The sequence below is a fragment of the Pelodiscus sinensis genome, chromosome 1 (assembly GCF_052426305.1).
Source record: "Pelodiscus sinensis isolate ZL-2025 chromosome 1, ASM5242630v1, whole genome shotgun sequence".
NCBI lineage: Eukaryota > Metazoa > Chordata > Testudines > Trionychidae > Pelodiscus > Pelodiscus sinensis.
In genome coordinates, this window is record NC_143052.1 from 21,258,477 (window position 1) to 21,281,191 (window position 22,715).

At 39.7% G+C, this 22,715-nt stretch overlaps 1 protein-coding gene across 2 annotated transcripts in view; it reads left to right on the forward strand.

The window, feature by feature from the left end:
* The window catches only part of CACNA2D1 (calcium voltage-gated channel auxiliary subunit alpha2delta 1), a 653,332-nt gene that overhangs the window by 505,790 nt on the left and 124,827 nt on the right, over positions 1 to 22,715 (forward strand). For both annotated transcript variants that reach the window (XM_075926367.2, XM_006117144.5), the window contains exon 11: positions 20,354 to 20,512. In XM_075926367.2, coding sequence (XP_075782482.1) covers positions 20,354 to 20,512 — 159 coding nt within the window. The remainder of the gene's footprint in view (positions 1 to 20,353; positions 20,513 to 22,715) is intronic.

Genomic DNA, 22,715 nt, shown 5'->3' on the forward strand with positions numbered 1-22,715 from the left:
ACATGTGTGCACTTCGCAGCTGAATAGACAAGGTTTTTTCTCCCCCTCCCCCCAGCACTGAACTTCCCGTGTTCAAGACATGGAGACTTCTGTATTATTTATGTTTAATGGCTCTGGTCCTTCTGCCCATCTGTGCTCAAGAGAAAGTAATAATGGTTCTGTTTAACAAGCAATTTACAGCATTCACAAAAAGTTGTGATTCTGATTGCTATACTGGGAGAGGGCGGGAAAGGACACAATGTAAAATCTTCAGACCAGTAAAATTCTGGTCTGTGAAAGACCAAGTCAGGCAAAGCTTTTTACTATAATGCCACCTAGTGGTCAAAGCCCACAAAGTTTGTTGTAAGGTATCTCATTAATTTGTGTCAGAGCTGACTAATACGTAATGTTGTCTTTTCACCATTGAGATGATAGGCCTAATATTTTTTTAAATCTTTTGTGAAAGTAAGTGGCATTGCACCACTGAGACAAAGCTTTGTTTGTGAGGACTTGAGCTCATATGTGGTAATCACTCTCCCGTTGACTGATTTTCAGTATTGCTCAACATAGGTATATTCTTCCGCCATCTAAACCAGAAATAACATAGATGCATACTGATTCAGCAGTTGTGTCTGAAGAAATATATAGAAAAAGGAGACTCTCATGATAAATGGGAAGCATCCATTTTGGCTAAATAGAAATATATATGAGCATATTGAATACAATGTACATAGAGTGCTTTCTCATAAAGATCAACAGATTAATATAATAAGTCATTTGTACTAATGATAAATGAATGATAGAACTATCCCCTTGTCCCAAGATAATTCTCTTTGTATTCTCTGTACTTAATGCTGTTATTTCTGATGCCCTAGGGGATGCTGCCTGCATGTTTTGCTGGCAGTGCCGGTAAAATTCACTCTCATGATGGAATGAAGAAGGGGCATGTTGGATCTTCATGTAATAAAAGAAGAAAAGTCAATTTAAATATTTCATTTGTATTTATATTGCCTCCTACGTTCCCCAAAAGGAAGATTAACATTGAACTGCAGATTTAATTTTCTCCCCCCCCCCCCGGTTTTGTAGATATAAAGAGAGAAATTCAAATGTTCACCAATTTATACATCATCTCTGAAACCAAAGATTTTTCTCTCATGGTGATGTATTATTCAGAATGAATTTCATTAGCAGCATATACTTTTGAATAAATCTTGGTTAGAGGAGCCTCATAAAAATGTATGCTTTAAGGATTTATGTCATATTTGCTCTTGTGGTTAAAATAGAATAGACTAGGATAACAAAGATCAAGTTCAAGGACAAATGTGAGGACTGGAGAATTGAGGCAGAGAAAGACAGTATGTGACTGAGACTTAAGCTTCTTACTTTCTCTTAGATATTAGCTCACCAGGTGACATGGGCAAGACACCATTTGCTGCAGTTTCCTTACCAATTAAACAGAAGAACGCATTGTTATTCCACCAAGGAACCAGAAAACTTCATTCATGTTTGTAAAGTGACTTGCATAGTAAACACATGTCATCTTCTTGTAGCAATTGTTACTTGCAAATGTCAGCTATTCTTTCAGAGATGTCTCCTTCAACCCACATCACCGTAGCAAAAGTCCATCTTAATTTCTTTTCATCACAATAATGTCGCGATTGCACTATGCTTACTTTAAATGAGATCAACGAGGGGGAAATATCAGTGTCAACGTATATTTATTATGGATAAGCTAAAAATGATTCTTGAATAAAATATGGATTTAATCAGTTCAAACCTTAAATCATTAATAGCATATAACAGTTATGATAGGATTCATCTATGTGGACTTTAAAAAATGTATTTTTGAAATACATTTGGTGAAAGTTATCTTGGCCGTGTTGTCACAAACACCATGGTGCAACATCAGGTAACATTCCTCTGAAAATTAGTAATAAGAGCCAGAATCAGTGAGCTGGGCTTTATTATAGGTTGTGCCATAGACTTTCAGTGTCATGTTGAACAGGTCATGTAACACTCATTTTTTCAGTATCAGAATACATAAAAAGCCACCCTATACATGTGACGTATATATTTTCACACACCTCTAATGGCAATGTAAGGCATGTTTGGTATTTCTCAGCTCTTTTACTATTTGACTTGTTTATAATGTCACCAGATGATGCAGAAGAGCCAGATTGTTCATGATTTCCATTCTCAGATAAGTGATATGGATGGCATTTATCTCATATGATATGCAGATATTTTTGCTTAGAATGGCAACATGTTTGAAAGATTAATAGTTAAATTAGTGCTGGCATATTTGCAATGAATGTAACAGAAAACTGGCTGCATAGGATGTTTCTTACCATATCAGATGTTCTAAATGGTGCTGGGTGAGTTGAGTGCTTGTCACATTGTCAGCTGGCTAGATCATTGAACTATTTTAGTATTGTGCAAAAGGAAGGACTAACCAGTTCTAAGGGCAGTCTGGAGGCTTTTACACATGAAATGCGTCAATTAGTTCAGTTCTTTAGTTTATTGTAGCTCAAATTAATTAAATATAACCCTGAATTTTGTCCCTCCCTATAGCTGTTTTTGTCCATTTTTCTTTCACCTTCACACTCTGTGGTGGTTCTTCTGAATATCAGGTTGAAGACAAGTGTGGAGATTTTACCTAAACTGATTGTTTTATCTAATAGGAAATTAATCTTATCTATTTTATTTCCTTGCTTCAGTTTTCTGGCCTCTAATTATAAGTTTAGCAGTTGAAGACTCTTGTTTTCCTGGTTTAACACTCTGTCTTACAAATGTGCTACTTCACTCTTCATTATAACTTTAATCCATCAGTAAAAGTAAACATTTTGACTCTTTTTCTTTATTCAATTAACATTTTGTAGCAGTGTTGCTCAATCCAGATTTTTTTCTGCATGATACAGCTAGAGTTAGAACCATGATCGCCATGAACTTCTAAAGTAATTTATCATTTTTAAAAGTAACTGTTTCAGAAACTAGGTATATTACATCTATTTAAAATGATCTGTAATACCTTGTGCAGCACTATTAATGAGTGAACGCTTTTAACTCTGGGTTTAATAAAAGTGATGTTACAGAGTCCATTTAGAATTAGTGAAAGTTTTCTGTCTGAACAATCAGACCTCTTCTGAAAAACACAGCCTTCATCTCTGGAGACATAAAGTACATGTCATGTACTCTATTCCTTGTTCCTCCTATGTAGAAGCCGCTCTGTTTTCATGTGTTTTTATATTCGTACACCTTATGCAGCAACAATTCCCCTCGCGCCCCCTTGTACTGGATTATCCATAGCTGGCCAGAATATAAATAACATTAATATTGTTTGACTCTTGGCATTTATGTATTACAAATTTTTATATTAATATCACCAGAGCACCTATGGAACCCAAAATCAGGGCCTCGTTGAGCTTGGTATTGTACAAGTAAGAGACGGGAGAGCTGACAGTCTACGCAGGCAAGATTTCAGCCACTCTCGGCCCTCTCACACTTTCCCATATCTTAGATGGATTTCTGGAAATGTGCAGCTGAGAGGTAGGAATGTTGCTGGCATTTCATGTGTAGAATCACTTTTTATCCATCAGAGGCTCTAATGATGCCTATTAGATCAGGGTCTGCTATGAACAGCAAGGAATGGGTGACAGAAGTGGCTAGAGAAAGCACAGGGGCAACAACTGCACAGTGAAAGGGCCCATGCCACTTCCTGACTCCCTTCAGCCATCTTCCCCTAGCTACTCAAATAATCCCAGCATCTACTACTCCCTAGAATTATCTAACCCCCTCCTGGATCCCTCTGCCCCCAGTAGCCTCAGAGTCCTCTGTTTAACCCTTTGATGTCCCAGCAACCAGTCTGCTTGTTAGCAGCCACCCAAGACAGAGTGCGGGTATATTAACCATAAGCTCGAGTTTATGCAAACTAATCCATTACATTTATATAAGATATCATAGATAACGTGGAACAAAGCTTGGCAGCTCTGGATTGGTAGGTAGTGATGAAACATACAAGCCAAATAGGCATTGGGGTTGCTAGTAGCATGTTAGTTTCATGGCGGTGTTTTTTGTTTGTTTTTTGCTAGGATAGGAGGTAGTGTGTTGGGAAGGCATAGGCTAAGGAGTCAAATGAAAGAAGAGAAGTGCATTGAAGGGAGGTGGGAAAGAAAGTGAGTATGAAGACCAGATGGGATGAGGCTTCAGTGAAGAAACTATAAGTGGGAATTGGTGAAAACAGCTAGTCTGCAGAATGGAAAAACAATTGAAGAAACAACTGAAGAACAATTGAAGAAAAGGCAGTCTGCCATTGATGATATGAACGATGTCCAAAGACCCCTGCTGTAGCTGCTTGTTTCTGCTTGTGGCTGAGTTTCTGAACCAGCTTTTCCCTGCTGATTTTTTTCTTTCGGGTCATATGGCTGTTGGCGTAGAGTTGAAGCCACATGTTGCATAGCATCCATAGAGAGAAGCTCTGGTCTGCATGGTTCTGGGTCCAGAGTGTTGAAGTGGGAGGGGTAACTCTCTTTTGGTCTCATCTCCCTCTCCCCACCATGGTTTGGCTATAGCTATTCAATATATTGCACCAGAATTTGGATCTTAGATTTCTGTGCAACTTCTTTCATCAGATTGTTGTTTCTACTCTTCTCTTATGAATAAGAACTGGATTTTGTACAGCAGAACTAAGTGTCAGATAGTGTTAAAGTTTTCTTTTTATCTCTCTGTCTTCATGTGCAAACATTTGTATTGTGATGTCCACTCAGTACGTGATGGTCCATTGGAAAGTTTCATTTAAAAATTTCTATCCCTCTCAGAATGCTGCCCTTCTCAGATTCAAAATCAAGTCAAGGCAAGCTGAAGGACTTCCTTATCTCAGAAATGTTTTGTGCTCTTATATCATCTGTGCACTAATAATTACACGATGAGTCATAATTTCCTGTTATAAAAACGTGTGTGTCAGTTCTTAACTTCAAAGCCTATTTTAACAACACTGTGTACACTTGTGCTTTTGTTGTGTGGGCAAAACACATCGTACTGCTTTTAAATCAGAATCACTGCAAATAAGTATTTTACGGGGGAGAGAGTGGGAGAAACCTATAAGAAAGGGCTGAACTTTATTACTGGTGTGAATGTTTTCTAGTTAGCAATCCTTGGTTCCAGTGCCAGCTCTTGATCTGCACTTGTACCTTGATATTATTTTTCCACTGTGTACTATACTAGATTCAAAGGAATAGTAAAAATCCGAACTGAATTCACTACTGTTGTCACTTTTTTCAGGCAAGGGTAATAACCATAAATTGTTTTTTTTTGTTTTGGCTGGAGATGGATGAGAAGTGGGCAACATTTCTCTCTCTCACCATCCTTATTCTCTCCATGGACCAAAATGTACCTTGTACTTTTCAGAAAATGAAAGCTCCAACTGACCAATTATTACAATTTCCAATCTACTCTCCCATGTCAAATAATGGCATGACAATTCTAGACACAGTCCACTATAGAATATCTGATTAAGTATAGCATTCTCTCCCAGTCATTTATGGCTAATGTCTGCACTGCTTACATTCTATCAGTCTTCTCATAAGTTGCTTGTGGAGCCTAATGTGCCAACTAATGACAAATCAGAAGAGTCATGCCAGGCTCTTTAGAGGCTAATAATGATAAATACAACACCAGATCCAAACTCCTTGACACTAGAAACATTCCCAGTAAGTTTAATGTCTTTTGGGTCAGAACCATAGAAACGAGAAAACAATAATAGCTTCCCATTCCCTTTTTGATCAGGAAGAAACCATGTGGCTGTTTTTGTTAGATAATGCCACATGTACACTCTTGTACCAAGAGTTACTAACAATTTTAGGAAAATACGTGGGGTGGAAATGCATTTGGGAGAAGGAAAAAGTATCAATAAATCATTGAAGGGCAAAATTAATTTGGGCAAGGAATGAATAAAATCAGCTGCCTGGCAAAGCATATCTAACATGGAGACGATAGTATTAGATTAGTGTTAAGATATACGGTATTCAAAATAGAAGTAGAGGGGGTTTGTTTTCTTTGTTGATTTATACATTAATTCAAGAATGATTGATAAAACGTCAATCATATTAGAAAATAACAAATTAATTCCTGACAAATAGCCTGTCTTATACTCTTGAGTTAATGTGTCGCTTTGTCACGCGTAACAAAAAGAAATAATGTAAACAATTTAACATGGGGGCCTACGAAGATATATTATATAGCAAATGCTATTATAATAATGCAGAGTTCACTTATTCACAGAAGCTACATCTACACTGCAGAGCTCTTGCGGGATACTTTTGGTATCCCAAAATAGCTATTCCGTGTCTTAAGAGCAAGCCCATTATATCAAAATATAATGGGCTCACTATTCCAACATCCCTATAAACCTCATTGCATGAAGGTTAAGGGACGTTTCATAATAATACCTTATTTAGAAATTTAGTACTGTTTAGACAGCCCCAAATTTCAAAATAAGCTATTCAAAATTACCTCAAACTACTCTACATAATTTGCATAGTTCAAATTGCGTAGCTTATTTCGAAATAAGGTTGCTGTGTAGATGCATCAATATAGTGTAGGAAGAAATTGGAGCTGCATGAACATTTTCAAGACAGGCTTGAAACAGATTTGATTTTTTTTCTTATTCTCACCTAGTTTAGATGTTGTAGGCCTTCAGGTGCCAGTAAATGACAGCATACACAGTCCTTTGAAGGCTAAACTTTCCGCTGTTGGCCATCTCGTCTACAAAATAAATAAATAAAACTTTTACACTTAAAGGTTTTATCTATGTATCTTTTGAATTCACCCAGTCATCATGATATTTAAGCTTTAGAGTGAGCAATGGAAAGAGACAAGGGGTGATGAAATCCTGGCCCATAGAAATGGCAAAAATCCTATTTATTTCAGCAGAGCCCATATTTCACCCTCGATCTCTTTCTGCTTAGGTCCTAACTCTGCATCTAGATTTCAGGACACACTTAAAACATGTTATGTTAATAAATCTTCCCTAAGCACAGAACAACTGCCCCAAAAGCTTCAGCATTCTTAGTGAGAGTTCTCAATTACATTGTACTCAGTGGCTATCTGCTGATATACACACAATTACTATAAAGTAAGGCCCTCATTATTCCTCTAATTAAAATCTGTTCCCAGTAAATACTCGTTTTGCCATGGTATAACTCAGAGGGAAGAAGTCCTGTAAACAGTGATTTAGAATACTACCAGCTGTGCTGGTATTGACACACTAGTCCTGATTTTCTGCTACTTTGTGTTGTTTACACCCATATTAAAATGATACCATTCTGACTGGATAGTGTTTTACAGTTACTTGATATGGGGTGTATGGTAATAGAGAAGCAGGCCATATATCACTATATGAGCAGATTAGAAGACAGATATGTGTTGTATGTGGGATTGTTGATTCCTGTTATCAGTCACTTATGTTTCTCCTTGTTTTTGCCTTGCTTCCTGCTCTCACTTTTATTTCCCCCCTCTTTCTTCTTGATTCTCACATTACTACTAACAATCAGCCAATGGATTTTAATCAATCAATCAATCTGAAATTACTGGCCACTCACTTGTGATTAACAGTAAAAGTCAATATGTATATATTAGACAACTCATTTTATTGTTTGGTTTATTGATAAGTATAATTGGTGTCACTGAGATGTGGATAAAATGACTGATCTTTAATATAAAGTGAACATGAAATGAATAGCATACAGCAAGAGAGCAGTATTATTAGAACACTGGTATAATGAATGTATGAAAGCCCCACAGTGTGGCTCAAAAATAACTGCAAACTAAGATGAAAGAGCAAGACTCCCATTCTCATTAATTGCTATTTTTGCCAATTGAAATGCATTATTTATTGTATCTTTAACAAAAGTTAAAAAAGAACCAATACAAAATCCCTAATACACTCGTTCCTTCAGTTTGTGCTTGGGAGCCTCATCTTGTACAGCATAAGAACGGCCGTACTGGGTCAGACCATAGGTCCATCTAGCCCAGTATCCTGTCTGCCAACAGTGGCCAGCACCAGGTACCCCAGAGAGGGTGGACCAAAGACAATGATCAAGCAATTTGTCTCCAGCCATCCCTCTCCAGCCTCTGACAAACAGAGGCTAGGGACACCAATTTTATCCCCTGGCTAATAGCCTTTTATGGACCTAACCTCAATGAAGTTATCTAGCTTCTCTTTAAACTCTGTTATAGTCCTAGCCTTCACAGCCTCCTCTGGCAAGGAGTTCCACAGGTTGACTACCCGCTGTGTGAAGAAGAACTTTCTTTTATTAGTTTTAAACCTGCTACCCATTAATTTCATTAGGTGTCCTCTAGTTCTTCTATTTAGGGAACTAATAAATAACTTTTCTTTATCCGCCCTCTCCACAACCCTCATGATTTTATATACCTCTATCATATCCCCCCTCAGTCTCCTCGTTTCTAAACTGAAAAATCCCAGTCGCTTTAACCTCTCCTCATATGTGACCCGTTCCAAACCCCTAATCATTTTAGTTGCCCTTTTCTGAACCCTTTCCAATGCCAAAATATCTTTTTTGAGGTGAGGAGACCACATCTGTACACAGTATTCAAGATGTGGGTGTACCATAGTTTTATACAGGGGCAGTAAGATATTCTGTGTCTTATTTTCTATCCCTTTCTTAATAATTCCTAGCATCGTATTTGCCTTTTTGACCGCCGCTTCACACTGTGTGGAAGTTTTCAGAGAACTATCCACGATAACTCCAAGATCTCTTCCCTGATTTGTCGTAGCCAAATTAGCCCCATCATACTGTACCTATAGTTGGGGTTATTTTTCCCGATGTGCATTACTTTACACTTATCCACATTAAATTTCATTTGCCATTTTGTTGCCCAATCACTCAGTTTGGTGAGATTTTCTTGGAGTCCCTCACAGTCTGCTTCTGTCTTGACTATCCTAAACAGTTTTGTATCATCTGCAACTTTACTACCTCACTGCATATCCCTTTCTCCAGATCATTTATGAATAAGTTGAAAAGGACTGATACTTGGGGGACACCACTAGTTACCCCTCTTCCTTCTGAAAATTTACCATTTATTCCTACCCTTTGTTTCCTGTCTTTTAACCAGTTCTCAGTCCAAGAAAAGACCTTCTCTCTTATCCCATGGCCATGCACAAGAACCTTTGGTGAGGGACCTTGTCAAAGTCTTTCTGAAAATCTAAGTACACTATATCTACTGGATCCCTCTTGTCTGCATGTTTGGCAACCCCTTCAAAGAACTCTAATAGATTAGTAAGACATGGTTTCCCTTTACAGAAACCATGTTGACTTTTGTCCAACAAATTATGTTCTTCTACATGCTTCACAACTATTGCATGATGATGCTTATATTTTTGGGGTTGTATTCTCTCATCTCCACAGTAATTTTATTCTGAACTACAGATGATGTAAATTCATCAGACTCATGCCCAGTGCCTGTGATTTAATTCAGGGTCTCTACCAACCTAAAACCTTGCCTTTGCTTACTCTTTCATTAAAATATCAGCTGTGCCCGTATGGGATAATGTTTCTGTACTAAAAAGGGGAGGAAATGCTTTACATCAGTTCTAAGGCCTAATCTATCATTCCAGTCCCCAAAACCATGATTGTGTATGAGAACAATAGAAAAACAGTACAATCAGCAGTATTTTTTAATACCAAACCTAAAATAAAACTGAAGTACCCATCGCAAGTGGTGGTAATACCTTAAAGAGTTTTTCCTTTCAACTTGTCTATTTTCATTATCCAAAATCATACCTTTCTTTGTGGCCTTGGACCTATTCCTACCAAGTCTGTAATAATTCCCATTGATATAAAATGGTGCATGAGAAAAGCATTGATGATACAGGCTAATAATTCATATGTCTACTACTATTATTTGGTGTTGATATAATAGTTACCGATTCTCCAGTACACAGTAGTAGAGAGCGTACATTCACACATCTCTGATTTCAGGGCACTGAAAACTAAAGAACTTTCTAAGTATGCCATGAGCATGTATTGAGTAACAATACAGAACATACATTTACATTCAGGAATACTTAATTGGACATCACTTTATGTACTTATGCTCTGGCTCATGGAAACTCTCTTGTGCATTGCTTCCTTTGGTATTATACCATAATTGCTTATGGTATGACAAGGCTGAGATACTTGCTTTAAACACAGGGGGTTTCTACACATTTTTCTTAAATTCTAGTGAAGAAATTTGTCCTAGTCTGTAATTATCTGTTATCATATTGCTTTGACATATATTGTAAATTCAAAAAACTCTATAATTAACATATATATTTTAACTATATCTAAGATTCAGAGGTAATAATTAATTTACTGGAAAATTGTGTGTGTGTGTGCATGCATGTGCATAAGTGCATTAGACACAAAAACCTGTGTTAAAAGAACATTCAGGTAGCAATGCCAAGATTAAAAAAAAAGTTAGGTGATGCCAAAATTAAGGTTGCCTGTATAATTGTAATTCATCAGCCAAGTGTGTATGCATTATTAAACAATGTATAATTACATGATCACATGTAGTGTTTTCCAGAGCACCCCTATCTCATTCTGTGCACAGAGTGGCTGGAGCATACTTTATGAGCAGCTACTTATCTTCATTATTCAGAAAAGAGAATTATTAATTTCCTCATGGGGTTTTGTGTGGTGCTCATCATTGTTGTGTTACAGTACTTCACAGTGCATTGGTTAATTTATCTTCCTAACACCCTTATGAGATGAACATATAATTTGCCCTGTGTTATTGTTGGGGTGCTCAAGCACAGAGAGAGTCCTAATTTTGAGTACCTAATTTGAGAGCTCTAGGACCTGATTATTTAGCATTCTCTAGCATTATATAGTCCTTCACTTTTTCAATGCACAGCTCCCATTGACTTCAGGAGCAGCTGAGTGAAGGGTTCAGAACGTCTGTAAATAAGATCCCAAATGTCTCTAGTTAGGCATCAGAAATGGAGGAATGCTCTCAAGAGTGAACATCTGTGTACAGTTTGGTTTAACTGAGATTCCAAGAGATAGAATCCAGTTCTGCAGGGCAACAGCTCACTGCTTTCATGACAAGACTATGCTTTCTCTTCCTGCAATCCCTTGCCTTGTTTTCCACGCTCTTTCCAAACGCCGCAATAATAAGCTGGAGGTCCTTCAAACAACATCCAGTTCTGATTTGTCCCCTGTGCAGATCCGCCCTGTGTTCTTAATGAGCCAGGGGGGTTGTGTAAGAATTAGTATGTAAGCAGGCGTTTAAAACAATGTACATGCACATGTACAAAGGAATCACAGCAAGGGGGCTTAGGAAACCTTAATTAAATTATTTCCTAACTATTGAGTGTTTGACTGCAATCCTAATATAATTTCAGTATATATTATGCAAATGTAATTTCCTAGGTTTTTTAAAAAACAAAGTAAACATCAGAGTTGTGTCATGTGACATCATATTAACACCAACATGGGTCATTTGTCAGAGTAGGAACCTTTATCTCCATCACACAGACATCTGTTATTAGAGCTAACAGAGAATCAGATAGCAGTGATAAGTTGTCTTTCTCTATGGCTATATTTATCCTGATGGTAGTGTAAAGAGTGCATACACAGCTTGCTCCCCATGCACAAGGTACACAAACTTGTTTATAAAGTAAGTCATTGTGTAGGCAAATAGATCCACCAGGGCTGTAGGTTCCTTACCCAGTGTGCCTCTCTATGTACCCAAGCCATGTCTCCATTTTCTGGAATGCTATCTTTAAAACTTAGTGTCCTGCTGCTAGGGCCTTTCCTTGCCACAAGGAAAAGCTCTGGCAATAGGGAAATTCTCAGAGGAGAGGCAGAGGCAGAGGGGAAAAACTCTTGCAACGTCTCATTGCTGTAGCCTTTTCCTGTGGCCTCCCCCTGGTGGAGTCTTTTTCCTGCAGAAGCAGGAAGCAAGATATGTGTATAGCTACCCACAGCAGTGGGGAAAGGCTCTGGCAGCAGAAAAGCAGCAGTGAAAGACTGCCAGCTCCTTGCTGCTGGAATAATTTCTCTCTGCCTCTCCTCACAAGAGCTTTTCAGTGTTTTGTGTAGCTGCATACTGAAGTGTGGAAACAACCTGCTTTTTCATTCTGTCTTGTTGCTATATGTACCCTATATGCTGCTGCTAGTGTGGACAAGGCTTATTTTGACCAAAAGAGGGGGAATGCCAGTGGGTTTCACAGGTGTTGGCTGATAAAGGAAGAATGAAAAAACTTTTACAAAATGAATAGTCTAGCCACGCCTTAAAGACTGACAAAACACGTAGAGGGTATCATGAGCTTTGGTGGGCACAACCCATTTCTACCGATGAATGGAGTATTAAAGATTCAGTTCCAAAATAAATACGAGATGGGGTTGGGGGAGAGAAGGAAGGGAAAAAAGTAAATTAGAATGTTCATGTTACATGAAGCTGATAGGGAAGGTGTAAATTGTTCTTAAGTGCCCATTGTTTGGTTTTTAAATTTCCAGTTACATTCTAACTCTGCTACCCCTCTGAAGCAAAGGAAGAATGGTAAGCCACCAGAAACTTGAGATCTATTCAAGGAAGGGAGTGTGCTCTTGTAGTTACAGATTCTTCTGTCCATTCTCCCTCAGGATATGTCTACACTACCCTCCTAGTTCGAACTAGTGGGGTAATGTAGGCATACCACACTTGCAAATGAAGCCCAGGATTTGAATTTCCCGGGCTTCATTTGCATAAGCGGGGAGCCGCCATTTTTAAAACCTCGCTGGTTCGATCCCCGTGCAGCGCGGCTACACGGGGCTCGAACTAGGTAGTTCGGACTAGGCTTCCTATTCCGAACTACCGGTACACCTCGTGGAAGCCTAGTCCGAACTACCTAGTTCGAGCCCCGTGTAGCCGCGCTGCATGGGGTTCGAACCAGCGGGGTTTTAAAAATGGCGGCTCCCCGCTTATGCAAATGAAGCCCGGGAAATTCAAATCCCGGGCTTCATTTGCAAGTGCGGTATGCCTACATTACCCCGCTAGTTCGAACTAGCGGGGTAGTGTAGACATACCCTAAGGCTGACCCTTTCTGCTCTGTCCTCTCCAGCCTATCTCTGTCCCAGTTCTGTTTCTTGCCTTCCCCTAGCTGCTTAGCCTGGTCTCCTGTTTTTGCCAAGTCGTTCCTCACTCTCTCTACCTGAGTGTCTACTGCACCCACTGATCATCTTCTTGCCCAGCCAATCCCATTGTCCCCTCCTCAACTGATCTTTCTTGCCTCCAGTTGGCCCCCACCACACAAATCCCTGTTTCTCCATCACTGTTGGTTCCCAGTCCTAGTTCTCTTCTCTGGCTTCCTCAACCAATCTGCTTCCCACTCCAGTCATTCCCTGGTACCTTGTCCCCCTCTCTGGCTCTTTGTCGCAGTCTCTTTGCCCAGCCAATCCCAGTTCTCCCCTGGAATTTTGCTTTCTTGTCTGGTTTCAGTCCCTTCTGCCATTTTTCTCTCTAGCACCCACTCTTGCTGAGTAGCTAGACCCATTCTTCCCTCTGCCTCTGGCCCTCAGTTCCATTCTCTGTTCTCAGCCTCTCTTGGACTCCTATAACCCAACTCAGTATAGTTCTCTCCCTGAAACCTCCAGTCCCCATCTCATCAGGCTTCTTATCCTAATCTATTCCTTTCTATCTCATTCAGAACTGCTCTTTAAGTAAGGTAGCTTCCTCCTCTAAACTGATTGTGCAACAAGAAGGGGCTCATTGACAGCTCAAGAGAGTGTGGAACCAAGCTCTCAGGGTATGTCTACACTACAGATTTTTTTTGGAAAAACAGCCATTTTCTGGAAAAAAACCTTCAGTTATGTCCACACTGCAGTCACGTTCTTTTGGAAGAAAATATAAAGAACAGAGGGGTTTTCCTGACATTGGTAAACCTCTTTCTACAAGGAAAAAGCCTTTTTCCAAAAGAGCTATTTCGGAAAAAGGCGTATGTGGATGGGGAAGAAGGAGTTATTTCGAAAGAGGAAAAAGCACAGGTGCCCTGGTGGCCACTCCACCCATAGTAATCACAGTTTAAATGCGAGATAGCGTCCATTCAGTGTGTACACTCTCTTTCGAAAAAGCAGATCGCTTTTTCAATGTGCTTTTGCTGTGTAGACACTCTTTCAAAAAATTTTTTTTGGACAATCTCTTCCGGAAAAACTTCTTCTGAAAGAAGCCTGCAGTCTAGACATAGCCTCAGTTTCAGTGCCCCACCCTCGCACAGAGCAGCTGCGAACATTTTCTGCAAATTCCAGCTTCTCCCCTGTAACTCTAGGCTGGAACACAGCCATTCTGTGGTGAGGGTGCATGTGTAGTGCAGTCTGCAGCAGAAGCTGTGAGTTGATGGAGCATGCTTAGTGAGGACTGACTATTTAGAGATTTTTACCTACTAATTTCTGTGTCCACTTAGAAACCGTGAACTGTTCTTTCAAAGGCATATAACTTGGTCAAATTTGAACAGAGTTTCATAGGAACAGTAAAATTGAGGCCCCTGACACAAAATGGCTGTTCCTGCTATATTTCAAGTCCTTGTTCCAAAGTCTGGGGATGCAGGAGCTCCCCAAAAATATCACCAGAATTATTTTATTATGGTGCAACAACATAAGAATAGCTATAAGAACATAAGAATGGCCATACTGGGTGAGACCAAATGTCCGTCTAGCCCAGTACCCTGTCTGCCAACAGTGGCCATGTCCCAGAGGGAGTGAATCGAACAGGTAATGATCAAGCAAGCTCTCTCCTGCCATCCATCTCCACCCTCTGACAAACAGAGGCTAGGATACCATTCCTTACCCATACTAAGTAATAGCCATTTATGGACTTAACCTCCATGAATTTATCTAGTTCTCTTTTAAACCCTGTTATAGTCCTAGCCTTCACAACCTCCTCAGGCAAGGAGTTCCACAGACTGACTATGAGCTCTGTGGAGAAGAACTTCCTTTTATTTGTTTTAAACCTGTTGACCATACCAATACTGGTCATACCAATGGTCTGTGTAGCTCAGTTGCCTGTCTCTGATATTGCCCAGTGCCAGATGTTCCAGGAAAATAAGAGCATGGAAATTATAGAGTGATCTATCCATGCCCAGCTTCTGGCAGTTAGGGACACCCAGAGCATGGGAGGAGAAGGGGAGTGTATGTCCCTGATCATCTTGTCTAATAGCTATTGATGGACCGTGAATTTACGTAATTCTTTTGTAAGCCCAATTATACTTGTGGACTTCAGAATGTCCCTTGGCAACAAGTTGCAGGGAATGAATGTATATTGTGTGAAGTGCTTACTTTTGTTTGTTTTTAAACCTGCTGCCTATTAATTTAATCATGTGACCCCTATTTCTTACTTTATGCAAAAGAATAACACTTTCTTGTTCACTTTCTTCACCCGTTCATGATTGTACAGACTTCATCGTATTTCCAGTGTAGCTATTTCTTTTTTAAGCTGAACAGTCCCAGTCACTTAATTTCTGTATGGAAGTTGTTCCACATCTCTCATCATTTTTGTCACCTTTCTGTGCATCTTTTCCAATTCTAATATATCTTGTTTCACATGAGACAGCCAGAACTCCACACAGCTTTCAACAAACACTGATCAGAGCACAAAGGATTGTTTTGTTGTACCATGTATATAATGTATAAAACACAAAATAGTGTCCCTCTTGAGAGAGATGCCAGAGCTTGGCATGATGATATGATTATGTGCCAATATTTTGTCTATGATTAGAGCTATAATGAATAATGTGTATCTCCTGTTTGAGTAGTATACTTAGGCATTCAAAAAATAGTAGGGCAGAAATGTCAAATGAATATATTGTGTTGCATGTATTTGAACAATTATACAAATAGCTGACTGGCTATTATGTATTCGTCCCACACATCTGAAATAACATATAAGTGGCATTCAAACTCTTTCTGCTATTAGGTTATCTCTGTACCAATTTATCTTGTTTCAAATACAGCTGAATATTTACAATCACAGATACACACACAGAGCAATAGGCTATTCGTCCTTGTACAGGCCTGCGTGCTGTTCGTTTTTCTTCCAGAGGTTCTTTATCTTTATTTTTATGTTTTTATTTTCAGTCTCCATTATTTGATATAAGAAAAGGTCTTGATTGTTCAAGGATAAAATTTAGACTCTAACTTTCAGCGAAAGCACAATCAATCACAAAGATATTGCTATTCTGAACAGAACTTGGAAAACAAAAAAAAATCAAAATTGAGTGGCAATTAAAGTTAATACTATAACCTTGATTTTAATGAACTGTGTGACCACAGAAATGTGAAAACACTACATCTGTTACTGGAGACTGAATCTTCAGATTAACAGCACTAAAACTAGAGGCTTTTGTGAGTGATAGGAATAATTTTTTTAGTTGTGAAAAGAGGAAACTGATATAGTCACTGCAGATTATGAGGAGACTCGTACACAAATTTATACTGTTGATTGGTATAGGCTACATCTACACTGCAGGCTTCTTGTGCAAGAACAGCCATTCTTGCACAAAAACTTATGGAACATCTACACTGCACACGCGTTCTTGCACAAGTAAATTTACAGTAAAGCATCAGAACAGAGGGCTTCTTGGGCAGGAACTATGATGCTTCATATGAGGAATAAGCCTTCTTGTGCAAGTGGTCTTGCGCAAGAAGGCAGTGTAGACAGGCAGCAGGGAGTTTTTGTGCAAGGATTGGCCTCCAGGAAAAAATGGAGCTGGCTGCTTGGACACTCCATACCCGCATTCACAGCTCACTACTTCTTGTTTGCCAGACCCCCCACTTAAAGGCTTACGCACCCTGCAGACGCCGCATGGCAGAAGCAGCACAGCCGGAAACTGTCCACAGATGGCTCTGCCTGCTGCAGCTCAGAAGCACCAGATGCTTGCCCCGAAGCCACCCCATGAGCCTGCACCACCATCCCAGAAGCCACTCCAGGGCTCCCAGCAGCCACGGGGGCACCAAGCGGTGCACCCCATGCTGGGCCGGGGCTGAGGTTGAGTTCCTCCTGGACCTGTGGGGGCAGAAGGAAGCCCTCCACGGTCCCAGCGCCATAACACAGACATCTTTGGCCACGTGGACCAGGCGCTGGCAGACCAGGGACACTCAGTCCGGACCCTGGAGCAGGTCTGGGCCAAGGTTAAGGAGCCTGGCATATGTGAAAGCCAGTGAGGGTGGCCAGGGGCGGGGAGGGAAGAGCTGACACCTGCCCCCACTACGAGCTCCTGCACGCCATCATGGGCGAGACAGCTGTGCAAGGGCCCTCTCCCATGGTGGATGCCAGACTGCACACCCCAGTGGTCAGACCTCCTGACCTGGAGGAGGGCGACCTGACCACTGCCTCCAAAGACAAAGGAGAGGACCACCCACCCACCATCGCCCTCCATCTGGAGCCAGTGTCCAGCAGCTAGGACGTCTCCCAGGCCTCGTCCGAGGTTGGCGACAGACCCTCCCTGTAGCGGTTGTCACTCACAAGGGCGGGGAGACAGGTGCTCGGGGAAGGGGTGTCTCTCAGGCAGTCCCAGCTGCACATCGTGCAGTAGTACGCAGCACGTGCAACCTCGTGCAGCCTGACCGTGTGGCACGTGGACGCAGCAGGTAGCTCCAGGGCATGCCTGGGACCCTGATGCTCACACACATCCTGCCCAGGAGAGGGAGGGGGATGCTGGCTGGAAGCAGCCAAGCCCGCAGGGCACAGACCATACCCCACACATCCCAAAGGGTGCCGCACACAGACAGGAGATGGTAAAAGTCCCCAAAGGCACTCGGGCAGAAGCTGTGGTGTCCAAAGAGGCTGAGGGCAACCACAACAGGCACTGCTACAGCTTTCAGTCCCTACAAGAGGTCCCAAAGCATACAGCAGCAGAGAAACAGCTGTCCAGGGAGATACCTTTAAGCACGTGTCTCAGCAGGGCTCCAGCCCCCTTCCCTGGAAGGTACTGGTGCCCTTTTGCTCTGTCCTAAGTGATTTTGGGAGGCAGGTCTTTGCGCAAGAGGATCTCGCCAGTGTGGATGCTCTCTTGCAAAAGAACTCTTGCGCAAAACAGTTCTCTCACTAGAAGCCTGCAGTGTAGACGTAGCCATATTATACATGGAGGAGGAACCGAGAAAAATGTTTTTGGGGGTATTTTCACCAAATTGCTGTGGGTTTGTAGGAATTTCTTTTTGGTTTGGCAGCTGGCTCTGCTTGAACTTTGCACCCTAAAGTTTTCTTCAATTTCTGGGTACAAGTGAACCATTAAAAACAGAATTTTCTGTTTTAGAGAACAAAAACTTTAAGATCTATGAGTTTTATAATGTTTATACCCAAAAATAACTACTTAGAAAATTTGCTCAGAATATCACTCAAACTCTGGAATTGTATGTTCTAAACTCAGATGTTTTGTCCTGTGTAGGAGTCAGGTATTTGTATGTAAAATTTTTGCACATCTTTGATATTTAACCATTACATTTTTGCTCTGTTAGCACCTGGATAAAATATGGGATATTTATAATTGGTCAGTCTGATTTTCGTTACTTTTTTGGTTTGAATCAAACCTGTTTTATCAGAAAAAAAAAATTTGTTTTAATTTTGAATTTATCACACAGTCAGACAATAGAAATAGCCTGAGTATTCCACTAAATATTTAAAATTACTGGCCAGATTCTCTTATTTATTTATCCTGAGTGCAACACAACTAGATTAAACAGAGATATTCAGGATTTAGGGACCAAGACTGGGGCTTAAGGCCACTTCACATAATTGTTGTTCTCTTTAAGGCCCCATATACAGCTAAAGTGGTAGAAAACAACTTTTGTGAGAATTTTTAATCATATAAAGCTGCAAGAAGTTTCTCTTATAATTAACATTTATGTCCAGTCACACCAATGATAATTTCTTTGAGCAGGAAATTGTTTTTTTTACGTATATTTCCCGTGTTTGCTTTTAGATGAAAAAGCAGTGTTTTGTAATTATCAAAGAGATTTTTCAGGCAATACAAGCCAGTGCTTTCACCGCATCTACCATCGAGGTGCCCAAGACCATATCTGTGATTGATAGGTGTTATCACAATACACACAAAAACAATAATATGTCACTACTATATAAGCAGGACCAAATTTTGAAGAAGGCACAAGATGATTTCCATTTGCATGTTTATAGTTGACATGTGTGCTGGAATATATCAAGAACTAGAATCTCCCACTTAATTGATGAGAGTGCTAAAAAAATAAATAAAAGCACATGCGTAATACATAAATGGAAACCTGGGTTTAAAAGTGTCTTGTTATGTATATCTATACTGTGATGTGCTTATTTTTGCCAATAATGTTTTATATTTTCAGGACAAGAAACTTTCAGAAACCAAGAAATTTCAAGAAACTTTCAGACATTCATTGCCGATTATTATTTATTTCATTTTTTTTCTATGCATCTGAGCTTCCCAGTTCTATTGAGCTGGTAAGGTCATTGAAACTCCTTCAGAGTTTTTCCACTCATTTCAGTGAGTTTAGCATCTGATTTTTAGATGTAAAGAAATGAATATCCATTTTCACAGAATCACAAAAATGCAAGTCTAGAAGGGATCTCAGGAAGTAATCAAATCCAGGCCCTTGAACTTTGGCATTATCAAGAGACCCTAAGCCGTCCTTGGCAGGTCTCTGTCCAGCCTTTTATTTAAAACATCCATTGATGGGGATTCCACAACAGCTCTAGGAAACCTATTTCAACTACCCTTATGGTTAGAAAGTGTCTTCTAATATCTGACCTAAATCTCTCTTTCTACAGAGTAAGCCCATTACTTCTTGTCCTACCGTCTGTGGACTTGGAGAATTGTTGCCCCCTAGTCCTTAATATGTTTGGAGAGTGTTATCATGTCCCTTCTCTTTTCAGATGACTAAGTTGTTTTTTTTTTTTTAAACTTTTCCTCATAGATCTGGTTTTCTAAACCTTTTATCATTTGTGTTGCTCTCTTCTGGATTCACTCCAGTTTATCCACAACTTCCTTAGATATGGTGCCAACCATTGGACACAGTATTTCCAACTGAGGCTTCACCAGTGCCAAGTACACCAGGACAGTCCTCACCTGGAATGCTGTGTCCACACCATGCTTCTGAAAGCTCTGGACAAGTTGGAGAGAGTCATGACATTTTCTGTTGAAGTTTCAAGAAACTGTTATTTTGGATAAAATTGTGATAAGTAACTGAATATTTGTGTGCATTATCACATCATCTAAATATTTTCAGGATCACCCATTGCTAGGAGTTGCATGTATGCCCTGAAGCCAGCATCTGGCCCTTACACTATAGAGCAGAAAAGGAAATTAAACCAGTATTATTGTCTTTAATTTTCTTTATCAATTATTTTGCAGTTTAACAATAATGCTCAGAACGTCAGCTGCTTTAATCATCTTGTCCAAGCTAATGTGAGGAATAAGAAGAAGCTGAAAGAGGCTGTCTACAAAATCTCAGCTAAAGGAATCACTGACTACAAGAAAGGTTTTAGCTATGCTTTTGAACAGCTGCTAAATGTAAGTATTACGAAGTTTTCCTTCAGTGCTGTTATACTATTGATCTGTGGTAATAGCACTTTAATGTCCAGATGGTCACTTAGAGTGCTCCACAAGCAGTAAACAGTGTGATATATTTTATGATGCAATTACTTACAAAACAAATGTATCCCATCAGCCTGCTTTCCCTAAATAGAGCCCCACTCAGCTTGATTTTTTAAGATTTGTGAAGGGGAAACTTGTTTGTCAGTGTGATATAATGGGTTTTTGTGTGTGCGGGGGGGTTATTATTTTTTTCCATTTTGGGCTTCATTTTTCAATGGGCGTCTCTTCCAGTTATCACATGACTGTGCTACTGGCTGCATTGCTTCCCCTTTTTCAAAGAAGAAAACATGGTATTACATCTAAGAAGAATATTTCAGTTATATCATAATTTAGAATGTCTCCCGGTTGTTTTTTACTTTATTCACATTTATTGATTTAGTTTATAATGCATGATACCTCATGCATAGTTGTGTGTGGTTTCAATACCTTTGTATTTATAAATAGCTTTCGGAGGGATATTAGATGGAGGAAAGAGACTAATCCAAAGTATTTTAAGCATGGCAGGGGGAACAGAATACATCTCATCAGAGACCAAATGCATTGGTTCCGTCTTTTGGTTATGTTACCTAATTTCAGACTGTCCTCAAATTTTCTTTCTAATTAGTAATATAAAGTGAAGTAATGTTGCCAACCTACCATAATAAGTTTGTTTGGTACAGTTTCTTTTTTACTTAATAAAAAATATTGGTGTAGTTCATAGTATTAACAACTGTATGTCAGAACTTCAGCCAATCTAAATGGAGCTACGCCAGTTAATAAATACTTGCTTATTATCTTGCCCACAAAACAGAAGGGGTTGCACTCATTCTTGGTGAAACTTTATTGGAGGCTTCAATCTCTACTCCCCTCATCAGCTACTTGCTAGAACTAGACACCTATTTGGTCACTCTGTATCATGTCACAGGAACAGAGCTGGTTGGAGAATATCCATCCAAATTATATCTGAATTAAAAAATGTAATATTTGCAAAAATATCTTCTGACCCACTCAGTGTGCGTGGGGAAAAGGATTTGGTGACCTCAGTTGCTGATTATGTGAAACTTTACGCAGAAGGGAAAAGAGTGATTTAAATCTTTGTCCAACTTGAGAACAAGGTTACTTCTGTCCCTCGGGGTATGTCTACTCCACATCTTTTAAACACACCAGTTATTTTGAAATATTTTTCAAAATAACGGGCGAGCTATTTTGGCATCCCTTTAACCCTCATTCCACAGGCGTTAAGAGATGTGTTGAAATAGTGCATTATTTCAAAATTTGGTCCTGTGTAGACACGCCAAATTTTGAAATAAGCTATTTTGAAATTCAGTGGAAATTATTTTGAGTTTAGCATGCTGTGTAGATGCACCCTCAGTGGCCCTATGGGCATGTTAGAGCAATAACAGGAGAAAGCTAGAAGGACAGAAGGAGTTTTATTTTGACCTATAATTTCCTCAGAACATTGACACTTTGTGGGTTACGTTTGATACAGTACTAAATATGTTCTTAGAACCTAACAAATAATTGCCAAGAATAGAAGTAATAGAAGTCCTAATTTGGAAGTAATGAATATGGCAAAGTCAAGTGTTCGCAAAGGTAAACAGAAATAAAACACTAGACCATGTCTCTGGTTGTTATTGTTAATGTGTTTTAGTTGTTGCAGAGATTATGGCTTTATTGAGGCCCAATATGTTCTGCAAGAATCAGAATGATTAATGGATGTGGCACACATCTATACCTGGAGAATTTAAGAGATCACATGAGACTGAAGAACTGCAGTTGTCCACTCCAGGATCCAGCAGATCCAGTTGACAGGAGGAGTAAAGAGCTGTCGATGGAGACAGCTATAGACTATAGAGACAAGCATATAAAGTTAAATGGGATGGGATTATGAAGATTTAGAAGGATAAAATTATGAAAAAGTTTTATTGTGTGCTTACGATTTCAAACAAGCCAGCTTTGTAATAAGTTCCAAAGATGTTAGATGTTTTGAAAGGTCACGGTCTGGTAATAATTGTGCAGGCACAATGCTGTGGATGAGAACCACTTGAACACACTCTTACACGTACAGAAGTGTTGTCTTCTTTGTGCCGTTAGGAAAATTACTTTCTAGAGCTAGTGCTGGATGGAAATAAATATTTTA